General features: G+C 30.3%; 1 protein-coding gene across 1 annotated transcript in view; it reads right to left on the bottom strand.

The window, feature by feature from the left end:
- EYS (eyes shut homolog) overlaps positions 1-16738 on the bottom strand; it is a 1534343-nt gene that overhangs the window by 1374815 nt on the left and 142790 nt on the right. The window contains exons 7-8 of the mRNA XM_041742712.1: positions 11710-11849; positions 1505-1671 (exon numbers count right to left, since the gene is read on the bottom strand). Of these exons, the coding sequence (XP_041598646.1) occupies positions 1505-1671; positions 11710-11849 (307 nt within the window). The remainder of the gene's footprint in view (positions 1-1504; positions 1672-11709; positions 11850-16738) is intronic.

The following is a 16738-nucleotide window of genomic DNA, read 5'->3' as shown; positions in this document are numbered from 1 at the left end:
TATACTTTCTATATCCAGAAATTATCTAACCTGAAAATCTTTGCCTTTGATAGTATTTTTAATGCATTTTTAAATGTTATTTTTAATATAGTTGGATTTATATCTGCCATTCTCCTTTTTGTTATCCATTTATTGTATCTTTTTAGAACTTTATTCTTCTGATAGTACTTACTTTTGTATTAAGTAAACATTTTGTAGGGAAAATTTTTGGTATCTATAATGCTGTTTTTACTACATTATTTGAGTTAATTTCTTAATAGCTGCTCTGCAGTTTAACATATACACATTAACATATCAGGTCTACCACAAATTTAATCAGAAACTAATTTAATTCTAGTATGATATAGAAAAATTATTACTGTGTGTCTTTTCCTATCCCCCTGCTTTTTTGTGCTAATGTTGTTATACATAATAGAATATACATTATATAAATAATATATAATAACTATATATGCATATGTTTGAGATATAAATACCAATCAGTTTAAACAAAAATATTATTATTAATTACTATAAAATTGTTTAGGAGGCTAAAATTAAAAACACAAGAAATAACAAGTATTGGCAAAGACATGGAGAAAACAGAACCCTCATGTGCTGTTGATGAAAATGCACATTGGCACAGCCACTGTGGAAAACAGTATAAAGGTTCCTCAAACACTTAAAAATAGAATTACCATATGATCCAGCAATTCCATTACTGGATATTTACCCCAAGAAAACAATAACCACTAATCAAAGAAATATATGTACCTTTATATTTATATATTTAATAGCGTTATTTATAAGACTCAAGATATGGAACCAACATGAGTGTTCATTGATAAATAAGTGGAAAGATGTGGTGCATATATATGCACATACATACACATATATACACATATATGACAGAATATTACTCAACAATTGAAAAGAATGAAATCTTGCAACAAATATAGATTGATCTAGAGAGTATATTGCCAAGAGAAATAAGTCACTCAGAGAAAGACAAGTACCATATGATTTCACATGTGGAATTTAAGAAACACATAAACAAAATTAGAAAACAACAAACAACAATTACAAAAACCCAACAAACAAAAACAAAACCCAAACTCTTAAATACAGAGAACAAACTGGTGATTGTCAGTAGGGAGGTGAATGAGAGATAGGTGAAATCCATAAAGGGAATTGAAAATACGTTTTTTAACAGAATTTATTTATTTATTTGAGAAAGAGAAAATCAGAGAGAAAGCACGAGGGGGAGAGGCAGAAGGAGAGGAAGAAGCTGACTCCCTGCTGAGCAGCAAGCTGGACATGGCGCTCATTCCCAGGACCCCAAGATCATAAACTGAGTCAAAGGCAAACACTTAACTGAGCCACCAGATGCCCCCAAAATACATTTTCTCGGTGAGCACTGAGAAATGTATGGAATGTTGAATCATTATAAAAATCAATTATGGCTTGTCAGTACAATTATAACTATAAATAGGTGATATTCTTTGTTCAAATTATATATAAATACCTGGATTTATTAATTTCATCTTTATAAAGAACTTCATCTTGACACCCACTTTCTTCATAATCAGTTGTATTTTCAAGAGACATTTTGCCAAGCCATCTTGGAATACATCGACACCAATATCTCTTACTGTCTTCTTCAGTCAAACAACTGCATTCCTTTGCACACATCTATAAATTTAAAAAAAGTGAATTTTGTAAATGTCTATCACATTATATTAGCATCATTTTAAAGTTTGCATTTTATGCTTTTCTTTATATATTAAAAGTATATATTCCTTTGTCAAAGGTAAAATAAACTCAGTTTTGATTTATATTTAAATCATTTTAAACAGCCACTTTTATTTATGATTGAAACAGATACCTTGTAAAAAGCTAAATAAATCAACATCCACTATTCAGTTGTTTTACACTATCTTTAATGTAATTTGAATCAAAATTTTAGACATTGCTTATATGTTGACTAATACTGTGGAAGTCAGATGCTACTGATAACCAGATCCATGGAAAACCTGTTTCTCATATCACTAAATAGTCTTTTCTACTTCAGTGAGTTGCTTAGACTCATGTTTGAATTGACTGTAATATTTTACTGCATCCCTCATTAAAAATGAATTAAATACAACCTTTAACACATATTCATTTCAGATTTGTATGGAAGTCATAATTTTACCTGTTTAAAAAAAACGTGTATCATTTTAACCATTTTTGGAGGTCTTTCACAAATATTCCCAGTGTATTTACCTTAAAGGAGTAAGTAAATTTTGTCACCAAAAAAATGCACCTATAATGGACAGCTTAAAACCAGATGTATCTTTCCTAGCTCTCAGAAGTGAATTCAAAAACCACAATAGAACTTTGATAATTTTTTTTTCATTTTCCTCTTAATACTTTTGTTTCCTCTATGGTATTGGTTTATAACCAATAGGTTATTTCCCATCAATGGCTACAATGATTAGAAATTTAGTTTCAGGGTCTGATCCTTTCGTGATAGATTAATGATTGATAGAGATCTAGTCTCTTGTTGGGTAAGAGTCAATTGAGAATCTGTTTCTCCATTTTTCTATTTGGATCTCAGGTAAATGAAGAATTTTTAGTCCTCTAATAAGGAGAACATCTCTTTGACATGGACAGATTATTTTTTTCAAATACTATTTCCCTTTAACCTACATCTAAAGTATTATAAATTTATTCTCTAAGTTTTCTCGATATGTGTCTATATGTCTTCAGAAAAAAATATTTATCCCTTACTGTTTGAATGTGTAACCATTTTCTACTGCAGGGGTATTTGTTGTAATGTTTCTTAAATTAGAGAGGTCTTTTAGAATTTGCTTACAAAGTTAAATTAGCATTTCCAGAAGAAGCAATAATTAGCATTTTATGACTATCTTATTATTCTCTCTTTCTTTATGATATATTTAAACAAATATGCACATATTATTAGTTTTTTTCTGAAATGTGTGATTGTATTGCACTTGATCAATGCAATTATGTTAGTGTGTACTTTTTATAAAAACGAGGTATTACCTTTACATTACTTCACTAAAATTATCAAGTTAGAAATTAACTGGATATTATATAATCAATAAATTTTATTCAAAATTTGTCAATTATTCTAATACACTATATAAAAATCAAATAAATAAATTATCTTCCTTGAACATGACTAGAAAATACGAAGCACCAAAACTTCAGATTACCCGGAAGTAAAATATACAGAAACACAAGCGATTAATAATTTTGCTTTTTACTCCTTGTTGGTTTGTACTGTTTTGTAGAGATTATATTGGAAAGTTTGAATTTGCATGCCTTCCATTATCTTGTTTACTTTGAAAGTCCTCTCAGTTGATTTGGTTTAATTATGAAAGCAATACAATTAATTAGTCTTATTCTGCAATCCAATTCCTCTTGTGCTCTGCACACACACATGCATTTTCTTCATTTCTTGTAATAAGCTTTTCAATTTTTTTAAAGTTTTTATTTTAATTCCAGTTAGTTAACATACAGTGTTATATTAGTTTCAAGTGCACAATATAGTGATTCAACACCTCCATACACCACTGTGCTTATCACAGTAAGTGCCCTCCTTAATTCCCATCATCTATATAACCCATTGTCCCACCCACCTCCCCTCTGGTAACCATCAGTTTGTTCTCTATATATGAGTCTGTTTTTTTGGTTTGCCTCTCTCTCTTTTCTCCCCTCATCGCTTGTTTGTTTTGTTTTTTAAATTCCACATATGAGTGAAATCATTTGGCATTTCTCTTTCTCCGGTTGACTTATTTTACTAAGTATTATACTCTCTAGCTCCATCCATGTCTGTGCAAATGCAAGATTTCATTCTTTTTATGGCTGATTAATATTCTATTATATATAGAATATTATATATGCTATATTATGTGTGTGTGTATATATATATACACATATACCACTTTTTCTTTATCTGTTCATCAGTCAGTGAACATGTGAGCTCTTTGCATAATTTGGCTATTGAAGATAATACTATAAACATCATGCGTGTATTCTTTTGAATTAGTATTTTTGTATTCTTTGGATAAATATCTAGCAGTGCAATTACTGGATCATGGGATAATTCTATTTTTAACTTTTTGTTGAACTTCTATACTTGTTTTCTACAGTTGCTGCACCAGTTTGCATTCCTACCAACAGTATAAGAGGGTTCCCCTTATTCGGCATCCTTGCCAACACCTGTTGTTGATTTTAGCCATTCTGACTAATGATGTGAAGTGATATCTCATTGTGATTTTGACTTGTATATCCTTGATGATCAGTGATGTTGAGCATCCTTTCACATGTCTGTTGGCAATCTGCATATCTTCTTTGGAAAAATATCTATGTCTTCTGCCCTTTTTAAATAGGAGTATTTAGTTTTTGAGTGTTTAATTTTATATTACTATTGTACTTTAAGTATGCATAGACCTGTTAAACTATCTGCATGTATAGTCTACTTGTAGGAGCGGAATTATATAGGTTTTAAAAAAAGTGAAAGAAGACTAGGCTGCATAGTGAAGTGTGTTTCCTCAGGATAATGTCATCATATGTGGCTATCCCCTTTTTGTTATTCAGATTTTGACACTGTCTCTGACAGCAGATTCTGCACTCATTGACTGACCCCCCTTGTAGCACCTGCTCCATATTCCTATGTTGTTTGTTTCAGGGGCCTTCTTAGGAGTGCACGAACTCATTCATTTGGCTCACACAAACTGTGCTAAAGACCAATGCTTCCCAGATATTGGGTTTCTATACCTTTGGCTTCTTTATTTGCATCTTTTCAATATAATCTGGGATGATTAAATACAACATAAGGAAAAAATTAAACACTACTAGCTAGCCATACTCAAAGCCCAGAGTCTATGAAGACTTGTGTATTCTTAATTCCCAATTTCTACTAAAAAAAATTAAAAATGCATAATTTGCTATTGTATGATGAAAAGAAAAATACCATACACTAAAGACTTATTGTATTTTAATTATTATAAACCTATGTCCTATATAATACATGATAAAACCTTACAAAAATAGTGTTTTAACAATAAAGAATAATGGTGCAGAATTTAGAATATGGCAAACTATTATTCCATATAAGTATATGCTTTTCTTTTTTCACTTTATTTTTAAAGTAAATATTACTGGGATTTAAGAAAATCTGAAAGAACTAAAAGAAAACTTGTCCAATGAAACTTCCCCAAAATAATATATAAAAAAACATACCAACTTTCGTGTAAAAATTGTAATATGAACACCTAAATAAACCTGGAAAGTTTGTCAAGACTTAATATATGTTGAAGACAGTTATTTTTTCTTACTTCAATTATTCACTATATCTAAAAACCATTTCAAGTAATTGCTGCAATTGAAAAATACTGAATTTGGTATTTCATCAGTGTTTCTCATCTGTTCATATAATCTAATCTTTTACTAAAATTATAGTTTTAAATTTAGTTTAACTAAATTTAGACATAACAAAAGGTCTCCCAGGAAAACCTATATGACAGTAAATTTTGTCAATGGGTACATACAATGTTTAATCTACAGCACATTTAAGGGAAAGATTTCTCAATTTTTTAATATAGGAAAAAATCAAGAAATCTACTTAAAGGATTCCATTAATCTTCTGAAATTTTGTGCAAAACATTGTGCACATAAATTATTGTGAGGAAACTGTTTCTAGTTTTCATCAAATTTTCAATGGATTCTGATATAGAACAAAAGAGAAGAAAGAAAAAAAGAAAAAGAGAAAGAAAGAAAGAAAGAAAGAAAGAAAGAAAGAAAGATTGAAATATATTCATTTATACTCAAGATTAGAGTAACAGAAAGTACTCTGGGAAGTTCAGCACTTATATGCACTAATATATAATTACTATCATACTAATAATTATAATTATTATAATCAAATTATAATAATTATAATTATTATATTGACAACCAATTATTAACATTTGTAATTGTATAAAAAGCTGATATTTAAAAAGTACCTGAAATATGGAATGAGATTTGATTCTTGAAAATTAAAGAATATTTATTTGATAAGGAAATGTAAAATAGTCATAAATCTGGGAAATGGATAATCTTTCCTTCCCAAGGAGAAGAGAAGTAAAAGCAGTATTTCTGGAAAATCTTTTTATGATAATTTATTACTGATGTAGTTATGTGACGCAATACTACACGCAAAATTAACTTCAGCTGGATAGAAGTTAAACCATAAGAATATTTACAACATACTTCAGAAAAATACTTTCTATATTTAAGTAAATGACTAAATAATGCTATCATTTCATGGACAATCATATATTTGTATGAATTATTTTGCCATTTCCATATTATATTATATTAGTAAAATCATTTAGTAAAGAGATACTAATGGGGAGAAACTCTAAGGCCCAGTATGACATATTTACCTGTTTTTGGCCCTTGTCAATTAAATAGATGTGTAAAGAGACTTCACTTGTGGGAGTGAGTGACTTCTTTATAGGCTATCTAGAAACTTGGATTCTTACAAAAGTATTCATCAAAGTAAAAATTGCCCTAGACAAATTTCAGCAAGCAAGAAAGACTTTATTCAAGACTACTGTAATAGAAGAGAGATGGAACTCCACTTTGCTGAAACAAGACGAGAAAGATTTTAAATGCTGGCATTAGCTAGATGAAAAGTACTGGAGGAAATTAGGGGAGAGATTGGTCAATGAGATGTGTAAAGTACATTAAGTTATTCTTGAATGTGCAAAGGTTTTGCTTTGTTAGTAGGTCTTCATTTTTGATAATTGGTGCCCCCTGAAGTTAGGCTCTTATTCTCACAGGATGATTGCATTTCCGACTTTCTCAAGGTTTATATTTTAAAGAAATAGTTTCCTGGTCCTTGAGAAAGACAGTTCCTGGGTCCTAAAACTGGCAAAAGGCTGCAAGTAGAATGCATATATTTCAGAGAGGCAGAAAAAGAATTATACATTCAAAGAATGTATAATTGTAAATTATCTGAAGTAAATATTCTAAGAAAAAGGAAGTCAGGGGCCTATAGTCAAGAAGAAGCCTATCTAAAATTCAGTTAAGGTCAGGGGAACATTAAGAATGCCTTGGTCATATTCTTAGCTAACTAAAAAATATATTTTTATACTGGCTTGGACCTAGTAAAAAATTGACTAAAATAGTTAAATTTGGTGAAGGTCTTTCCTATTCCAACTTTTAGTGTCTCTCTGTCTCTTCTCTGCTGTTTTAAAAGCATCCTCAGTCCCAGTAACTCATAATAATATATAATTTCATAGCCTTTTTGTAGCAAGAATGTAAAAAAAAATGAACTCACTTATATTTATGTGCTTTCCTTCCAAGAGTGTTTGCATTTAAAAAGACCTGAAGAGAGGACACTTTTTAACACAAAGAAAGGAAAGAATACTTTTGGAATTTTAGTCTTTGATGATGAGAACTGAAATGAACCAAGTTTCCTGTCCTATATTTAAAATGCTGAGAAAAATATATAAAAAATAACTTACTCTTTGCTCCATGAAATACTTTTTCTTGGAAAATAAGACTAAGACTGTGAACCAACTAAAATAAGTTATTTACCAAGCATAACAGCTTTTTCATCAACCTCACTTTAAGATTCTCATAACATTATGTCCACCAGTCCAAAGCTTTATTCGTGAACTCTAACCAATCTTTACAAGTACCCACCCCCTGTAACTAAGAGCATATAGATATCTTTCCATAAATTCTCCCTCTAAGACAGTAGTAAGTCTTATTTTATTAAGTATTGTTGTTATTGTTGTAAATCTAAAAGAATTCGTTTCTCTTGATCAACAGAATTGTTTAGTGGTCTTTTGGAGGATCAGTTGTGAACAAGCACAAAATTCTGCAAAGATCCAATTAAAATACACTCCCTACCAGAGCTCACACTCACAGACCACAAACACTACTCTGGGACCACTGGACATTTCTCTCTCCATCTGTGACGGTGACATAGGTATAGTATCGAGTCTGAACTCCAATTTATTTCCATCAAATTCCCAATGCTATTTACTTTTTTTTATTTACTTTTTTTTCTTATTAAGAATAAGAGAACATTTTAAGAGTCCTTGGATTATATGATCCAATTTGATCCATAAAGAACAGAAATTTCTCTTGCTTCCTCACTTCCTCTGGTGAGTCTAAGCGAGTATGTCAACTGGAAGAGGACAAGCATAGCTCTCACAATTTCATCATTCAGATGACCTAAATAAAAAATGAGTTGAGTAAGTCACAGTAATCTACATTCCTTGAACAAAATTTTCCTTGAGTCACCATTTCAAAATCTTGTCAACACTTTTGTCCAGCTCTCAGTTTGGACTGATTGTTCTTTGGTAGGTTTTGGTGACATGGCATTGCACAGGGACCTATGTAAGTTTTTATGAGGTCTTAGTTTCAGGCTTCCCTTCATGTTGTTAAGTCAGGTACATATCTCTCTAATTTCTATAATTTCTCAGAGGACAATCTGAAATTGCAGTGGCCACTCTGGGGAAATTTTGACATGAACAAGATTGTTCATTTGACAGATACATTAGAACAAAAAAAGAAAGACTCTCACGAGATGACTCCTCTGTGTCTAATAGAGAGATTACTCTGTTTAACGCACAAGAACCCCTCTTTCATTTTCATGCTTCTGGGATTAATAAGCATTAGATTTTTAATTATGTGGCTCTATGGAATTAGTGTTTAAACTGTTACCAGACCACTAGGTTATTGTCCCAGATGGACCAAAGAATTAGATCCCTGAGACCATAATGGAGAGATAGAGTTTACTGAGTAGATAAGTATAGTACACTTTCAAGAGTGTTTTAACTATCTGTAATAATAAGTTGTGTATAAGTATGTGAAAATGAGCTTTTCTGCATTTAAAGCCTCTACTGCTCTTTGTAGATAGAAGATAATTAACCTTTAATAGTCATGACTTTATATTTGCCTGAAGCTAGCTCTCTGTTCTTTTGTTTTGTTTTGTTTTGTTTTTTTATTGTTTTGTTTTTCATTTTTGCTATTTCTTCCTTTTTTGGTTGGGAAGTTTTTAAAATTCATTGATCATAAATAAATTTTCTATCATTATATGTACATTCTAGGACTATTTTTCAGATAAACAGTTAAAATGAAAGGATAAGGACAATGATTAGCTTTATTTATACATTTCCCTTTGCCAAAAATTTAACAAAGCAGAAAATGTATACCTGCATGTGTAATATAATTAGTCTTTTAGATGAAAAGAAAATTACACTCTGAGAATTTTGGCATAAAGTCAAAAGTCTTGCTTTTTTAAAGATAATGAACACTGAGGTTTGTTTACATTAAAAAAAAAACACTTATGTAATTTCCCAATAAATAAATGAATCATTGGGAAATTGGAATGATTTAATATATTTTTTTAAGATTTTACTTATTTATTCATGAGAGACATAGAGAGAGGCAGAGACACAGGCAGAGGGAGAAGCAGGCTCCCTGCAGGAAGCCCAATGTGGGACTTGATTCCGGCACTCCGGGATCACTCCCTGAGCTGAAGGCAGATGCTCAACTGCTGAGCCACCCACACATCCCGATTTAATATAATTTTTAAAGAACTATTTTTATCATTGTTTCCATAGATTGTTTATGATTATAAAATTATCAAATTGAAATAATTGAAGTTGTACTAATGGGTATCATTTAAAAGAGTTTAATCTTGTGAATTCTTATTGAATCTACTACATTTATGTCCTGGAATTTTTATTGATGATACTACAAATCAAAAGGACTTAACATGATGAGGTAAATTGCAATTTCTAAATATTTGGTTAATATCAAGATCTTACACTGACATTAAATTGAATTAACAAATTATCATTGGATACCTAAACAGCTTTTGAGTAAGAAAAATATACAAATATTAACTCTAAATATAATTTTAAATTATCCCTTTTCCTTGAATGAAAACTAGGACATGCAAATGTTGTTAAGTGATATATATTTATGTTTATATGTATATTTATATTTATTTTGCCTAACATAAAAGTTGTCAAAGTGATATGAAATGTGTGATCATGAAAAAATAAAATAACATGTATTGGATTGCCTTCTTTGTGTTTTCTCGAGTCTAAAAAAGCAAATATTAGTTTCTTTAAAGTTGGTAATTATTTTAAAAGAATACAGAGAATTAGAAATATGCAAACAAGGTAACTATGATTTGCTTGCCTGTTTCCTAAGGGAAGGTATGCATTTACCTAATTAGTAAATTAAATATGATATGTAATGCTCTTTTATATGCTGATAAATTTAAATATATCTTAAATATAAAACCTTTAATCATGTCTGTGCATAGCCCTATATCTGTGAATAGGTAAATAGATACATGTAAAACTATATTAAGCTTAATACCAATGTTTATAAATTTTAAATGTTAAATATATATATAAAATATATAGATATATATACAAATATATATATTTATATATAAATAAAAATATATGTATATAAAATTGAGGGCATAAGTGATTTAAAGGTCCTGAGAAATTTGAAGTCTATTTGCCTGTATTTGAAATGGCTCTCTAGGGCAGCCTGGGTGGCTCAGTGGTTTACTGCTGCCTTGAGCCCAGGGCCTGATCCTGGAGACCCGGGATCGAGTCCCACATCGGGCTCCCTGCATGGAGCCTGTTTCTCCCTCTGCCAGTGTCTCTACCTCTCTCTCTGTGTCTCTCATGAATAAGTTAAAAAAAAATCTTAAAAAAAAAGTGAAATGCCTCTCTAGCTAGTTCTTTTTGAAGTAAACAGTGACATATCATTCTTTATAATGTTAGCTCAGTATTAATGGATTTATGGATTTATTCATAATAAAAAGTCCTTACTGAAAATTTTATGTGAAATATATATCAAACATAAACTTAGAATATGACTTTTCTTTCCATAAAATGACCAAATTAAGATTATATCCAGAATTATATTCAGTTAATTCTCTAAACTTTTGGAAAACTCCTCAATCTTTTTGAAAAAAGTTCTTTATTTGTTTAAAAAGATGGAGATGAGATGGAGAAAAAGATGGCCACTCTTTGTATTCTTGCCTTAGGCCCCAAGATATAATTGTGGTAAAACTTCCCAGAGATTAGATATCTCAGAAATTCACATATATTCCAAAAGGCAATGGAAATGCTTAATGGGGGCAGCCTGGGTGGCTCAGCAGTTTAGCGCTGCCTTCAGCCCAGGGCCTGATCCTGGAGACCTGAGATCGAGTCCCATGTCAGGCTCCCTGCATGGAGCCTGCTTCTCCCTCTGCTTGTGTCTCTGCCTCTGTCATTCTCTCTCTCTCTCTCTCTCTCTCTCTCTCTCTCTCCTCTGTGTCTCTCATGAATAAATAAATAACATCTTAAAAAAAAAGGAAATGCCTAATGATCTTTCAACAAAAAGGTGACATAATCACAACTTTAAGAGGCTTTAATTGTTCAGCAAATTGTAACATGAATAGAACACAAAAAGACTAGAGATAAAATGAAAGAATTTTTTTATTACCTGTCTATATTATAAATATAAAAAGTAAAAAAGATGAAAGATTTCCAAGTAGGTTGTCGTGAATTTATTTCTGGGGTTATATTTAAGCTACACATCTTGAAGATTGAATGTGCAGCTTTAATAGTTTTAGCTTTTTTTCAAAGTAAAAATTATGAGTTAAAGAGACAAATCAGAAACTACTACATTAATTTACCTTACCTCTATTGTTCCTTCAAATAGGAACCAACATATGTAGTCAAGGTCTTCAGATGTGTTCACATAGATTGCACTTTCAGTACAGTTTGCAGAGAGAAAGAGGTAGGAATCAACAGCCACTTCACATTTTCCATCTTCAGATCCTTTCAAAGAGATGAAAAATTAAATAATCGTTCACAAACTTAAATTTAAATTAAATCATTAAAGATAGTCATCAAATTTCTTGGTAAGATCAATTTGACAACGTCTGCCACAAAATAAGCCTCTATATGTACAGAATATTAAATTTGACAAAGACATAAAGTAGAATAAGGCCCAACTTTCTAATTTTAAAAATGGACCAAGAAATACAGCATGAAGCAAGACACATCTTCCAGGCCAGTGTATTTTTTTTAAATAATTAAATGTCAAATAAATTTCCAGTTAATGATTATAAAGATGATTTAATAGAATAAAATAAAATAAATTTTGCATAAAAGCACTTTTATTCTTTATATACTACAACCACATAAGCAATCATTTCAAAAGATATTTGGAAAACATCTTTAAAAATTTTAGAATAGAAAAATCATTAACACTTCATCCTAGTCTTCTGATAAAAAGGAAGGGAGTATGTTTATGTGGGGGTGGAAGAGTGTCAGTATGTGTGTGTGTGTGTGTGTGTGTGTGTGTGTGTGTATATATATCAGCAGGCATTTATAATTAAGCTATTTGCACTCTTAGACATAATATCTGTGATACAATAAAAAATGACTTGCAAGAAAGTAAAATAGTGTGAACTATATTCAAGAAGAAAGAGTAAAAACAAATGGCCCAGACTTAGAATTAAAGATTATAAAATATCTAAGATAAATGTGAAGTATCTTAGAAAAAGATTAATACAATTGGTAAACAAATAAGGAATTAGGGAATGAGAGATTTGGAAATGAAATGTAAACAAACAAACAAACAAAAAAGATATCCCAGAATTGTGGAGAGATAGGAACTAATTATGCTGAAATGAAAACCAGTTATTTTTTCTTAATAGTGTAATATTCCCAGATAGTAGAACAGCATAGGAGACTGGATACAGTTTCTTTTAAACATAACTAAAACTCCTAGTAAAGTGACCAATAAAATTTCTTAGGTAGGTAATATTTAATTACAGAATCCTAGCAAATAGTCCTGTTTTAGAATTGCTTATGGTTAACAAACCTAAAATCTATTGTTTGTGAGGCATGACTTCCCAGAAAATATTATGTAAGCTCTGCAACTTACAGGTGAACTGTAAAGTAGGGATGGTTCACAAGATGAAATCTTCCTGCTATGTGCAAACCTATTTAGATATCTCGTATGTAACTCTGGGGAAAAAAGGAAGAGGGTAGGCAGCCTTGTAGAATGTTCCAAATCTTCCAATCTTACCAGTGTAATTTAACTAATTTAGGATTATAAACATTATTACTAGTTAGTAATAATCAGTGAGTGTGATTATCAGCAGATCAGCCATAAGAAAAGAAGAAAAATAATGATGTCATTAAGAATCATATCTTTAATGCGCTGAGATAAAATAACTCAACTATGGTTACACTAACCTATGTAATCAATTAATAAATGCTTCTTTCTATTTTCTGAAGAAGTTTGCATAGGATTAGATTTAACTATTTGTTGGATATTTGGAAGAACTTTGATAAAGACAATATATTTCCAGTGGCTTTCTTCATGGAAATATATTTTAAAACAATTATTTCAGAGCTTGTAGAACTATTCAGATTTTATATGTATTACTGAATCATTTCATAAACAAGTTTTTTTCTATGAATTTATCCATTTCATCTAAGTTGTCCAATTTATAAGCACAGAGCTTTCTATAATGATGTATCTGATTAAATATTTGGACTTAACTGAGGTATCACCCCTTAGTCTTCCAAAAGCCTCAAAAAAGGAAGTAATGAAAAAATGAAACAAGTGTTAACTCACAAAGAGAATGAGAAGGGAGACAACTGTGAGCAAATATTTCTTGAGAAAATATTTTCAATAAATTTCAAGAGGCTGAAAAGGTGGTGGAAATGCAGTTACTAAATTATAATAGCAATAGTCAAAAGACAAAAATGTAATTAGAGGGCATACATATAAAAACAAATTCACCTACTAAGCAGAAATCTTAAGATGGTCAGGACTTCAGCGTGTCTGAGAATGTAGTACTTGGTACTGGCCACAGGGGAAGTAGTTGACCTATCCTTTCTCTCAAATCACAAATCCAGATAATTATTTTGACCCATCACTCACCTCCTTCAAACCCACAAATAAACACTTTTCAAGGTTTATTCTCAGGAAAAAAGAGGATCTTAGCAGCTCCTGCCTCAAGAATATCAAGCTCATTGGGATTCGGCCATTGAATGGGCAGCTGTCAACCTGCAACGCTCCAATAGTGCTGCCCGGTTATCAAAACCATGCTTACATGGTAAGTTTCCAGTATTATTAGGTCATTGCCATTAAATATGATCATCCAACATTTTGACGAAAAATTCTAGATAAGAAAGTGCAAACCATCATTAAAAATACTTACAGAAACTGAGACACTGAATGGACGACAAAAATTTAAAACAAGTCAAAACTGTAATACCTTGGAGTTAGAAGAAAATTTGTTTTTATAAAATTTGTTTATATAAAAGAGCAGAATGTCATGGAAATGTATTATTTAGACAATAGTAAAAATGTCTAGAAAAGTACAAAAATAATTTAAAAATTCAGCACTAGTTTTCCTATATTTAATTGGGGGATAGAGTAGAAAACAGCACAAAATAAAAAGAAATGGACAAAGTAAGAAATTGTGAGAAAAGGAGAACAATTTAGGAGATGCAATGTCAAATTTTTGGATTTAGAGGCATAGAAATAGGAAATAAGAAAGAGGGATTATTGTACAGAGAATACCTAAAAATTGAAAGGTACACATTTACAAATAAAATAATTTATCAAGTGAACAAAATACAATCATGGGAATGTAAGTTGATGTAGCCACTATGGAAATCCGTATGGAGGACCCTCAAAAAATTAAAAATAGAATTCTCATATGGTCCCGCATCTTCACTTCTGAATATTAATCTAGAGTTAACAAAAATACTAACTCAGAAATATATATGCATCCCCATGTTCATTGCAAAATTATTTACAATAGCCAAGGCATGGAAGCAATTTAACTGTCCATCCACGGATGAATGGCACATGTGTGTGCACACACAGAGAAATATTCAGTCATAAAGAAAAAGAAGAAAATCTCGCTGTTTTCAACAAAATAGATGGAACTTAAAGGCATTATGCTAAGTGAAATAAGTCATGCAATAAGTATTGTGAAATGACTTTGCTCAGATTTTATAGTGATTTTACATCTCATGAGCAATGTATAAGATCTCTCAAATTTTTGCCATATTTATGAGACGAATTTAATATTTATGATGTCTTTAAAATTTGCTTTGACCTCATTATGAGTAAAGCTGAACACTTTCTCATATGTGTAGGAATACTTTCTATGCCTTCCAAACAGTTTTTGTTTGTTTGTATGTTGTTTGAGCACTTTGATGTATTTCACAAATGAATGCCCTTTCTTTTCATGTAGTCAAATGACTAGTCTTTTCTTTCTGGCAACTAAATTTTGATTGGTAGCTGTAAAAGGTCTTCCCCATCCAAATTCATAAACTAATTCTCCAACGTTTTTCTGATATTTTTATCTTTTAAAATTTTATTTTTCAAACTTTTGTTGAGATTAATTTAACTCATAGTATGCTGTTAAGATAAAAATCAGATTTTTTTTTTCCAGATGACTATCCAATTGTTCATCCTCAATTACTGAATATTTCTTATACCTAATGACTGGAATGATGGAAATTCTATTAGATATTACATTTTCTGCATGACTTGAATTTATTTTTGTATGTTGTATTTTGCACAGTTAACTATTAATGCAACAGTACCATGCTTTTCATTATTGAAGCTATATAATACACTTTATTATTTGGCAGAACAAAATCTCTGCCCCATGACCCATTTAATGCACTTTTACAGAGTATAGTTGGCTTTCTTTAGTTTTCCAGGTGGACTTAAATAAATAAAACAAACATAAAAGCCTTGTTGTTATTTTACTGAAGTCCTCATAAATATATGAAATAATATGGAGATCAAAACTTTAATACATTAGGTCTCTTTTCCAATAGAATGTTATATCTTTGGAATTTTTTCTCCTAGATTTTGTGTTTAACTATACTGTGGCAGTATTTAAAGTTTTCTCAATGTAGAATTCATGTAACATTTTTGTTAATTTTTGTCCTGAGTATTTTAATATTTTCACTGCTGTTTACAAGAAATCTTTTTTCCCCAATAAATCCTTTAATTAACTCTTATCTGTATATGAAACTCACTTATTTATTTAACAATTAGTTAACATAATCCTGTTACTATAAAATTTTTTATAGGTAATATAAATGAAAAGCACTAAACTAAATTTGGGTTTTTAACCTCAGATTTATTTTTCAAATGGAAGTAAGGCCTGAAGAAAATTTTAAATGGATATAGAAATAACAGGAGGTATTTAACGAATGACTTGAAAGAGGAACAGTATAATAAGAAAAAGTACTCGATCAAGAGTGCTTTGGAGATACAGAATTTTCCAATTTCTAAATAATCATTATAAAATTACAAAAGTCATTTAAATTAATAGATTATAATTAATATATATTTTATAATATCTTCTACCACAAATAAGATCCAATACATCATAAAGGAAAAAAGATAATTTAAAGTAAATATTGGTTTACAATATCAATTCAGAAGTACAGAACTCATTATTCATTTAGAAAAAAAATACTTCACTGTCACATATTAAATGTCAAAAATGTGTGTTTTAAATTCACTTAACTAAGTTGTAATGATCACAAGCTTCACTAAAAGAAAGGTATTCAGAGAATTTATCTCTTTATTTTTGCCATGATTTCATCTTTTCTTAACCATGATTCATATTATCTTATTTCACTTCACAACTCATTATCCACTCTGTCAGTAT

This window comes from Vulpes lagopus, chromosome 1, assembly GCF_018345385.1.
Source record: "Vulpes lagopus strain Blue_001 chromosome 1, ASM1834538v1, whole genome shotgun sequence".
NCBI classification, from domain to species: domain Eukaryota; kingdom Metazoa; phylum Chordata; class Mammalia; order Carnivora; family Canidae; genus Vulpes; species Vulpes lagopus.
This window is presented reverse-complemented; position numbering and strand designations above follow the sequence as displayed.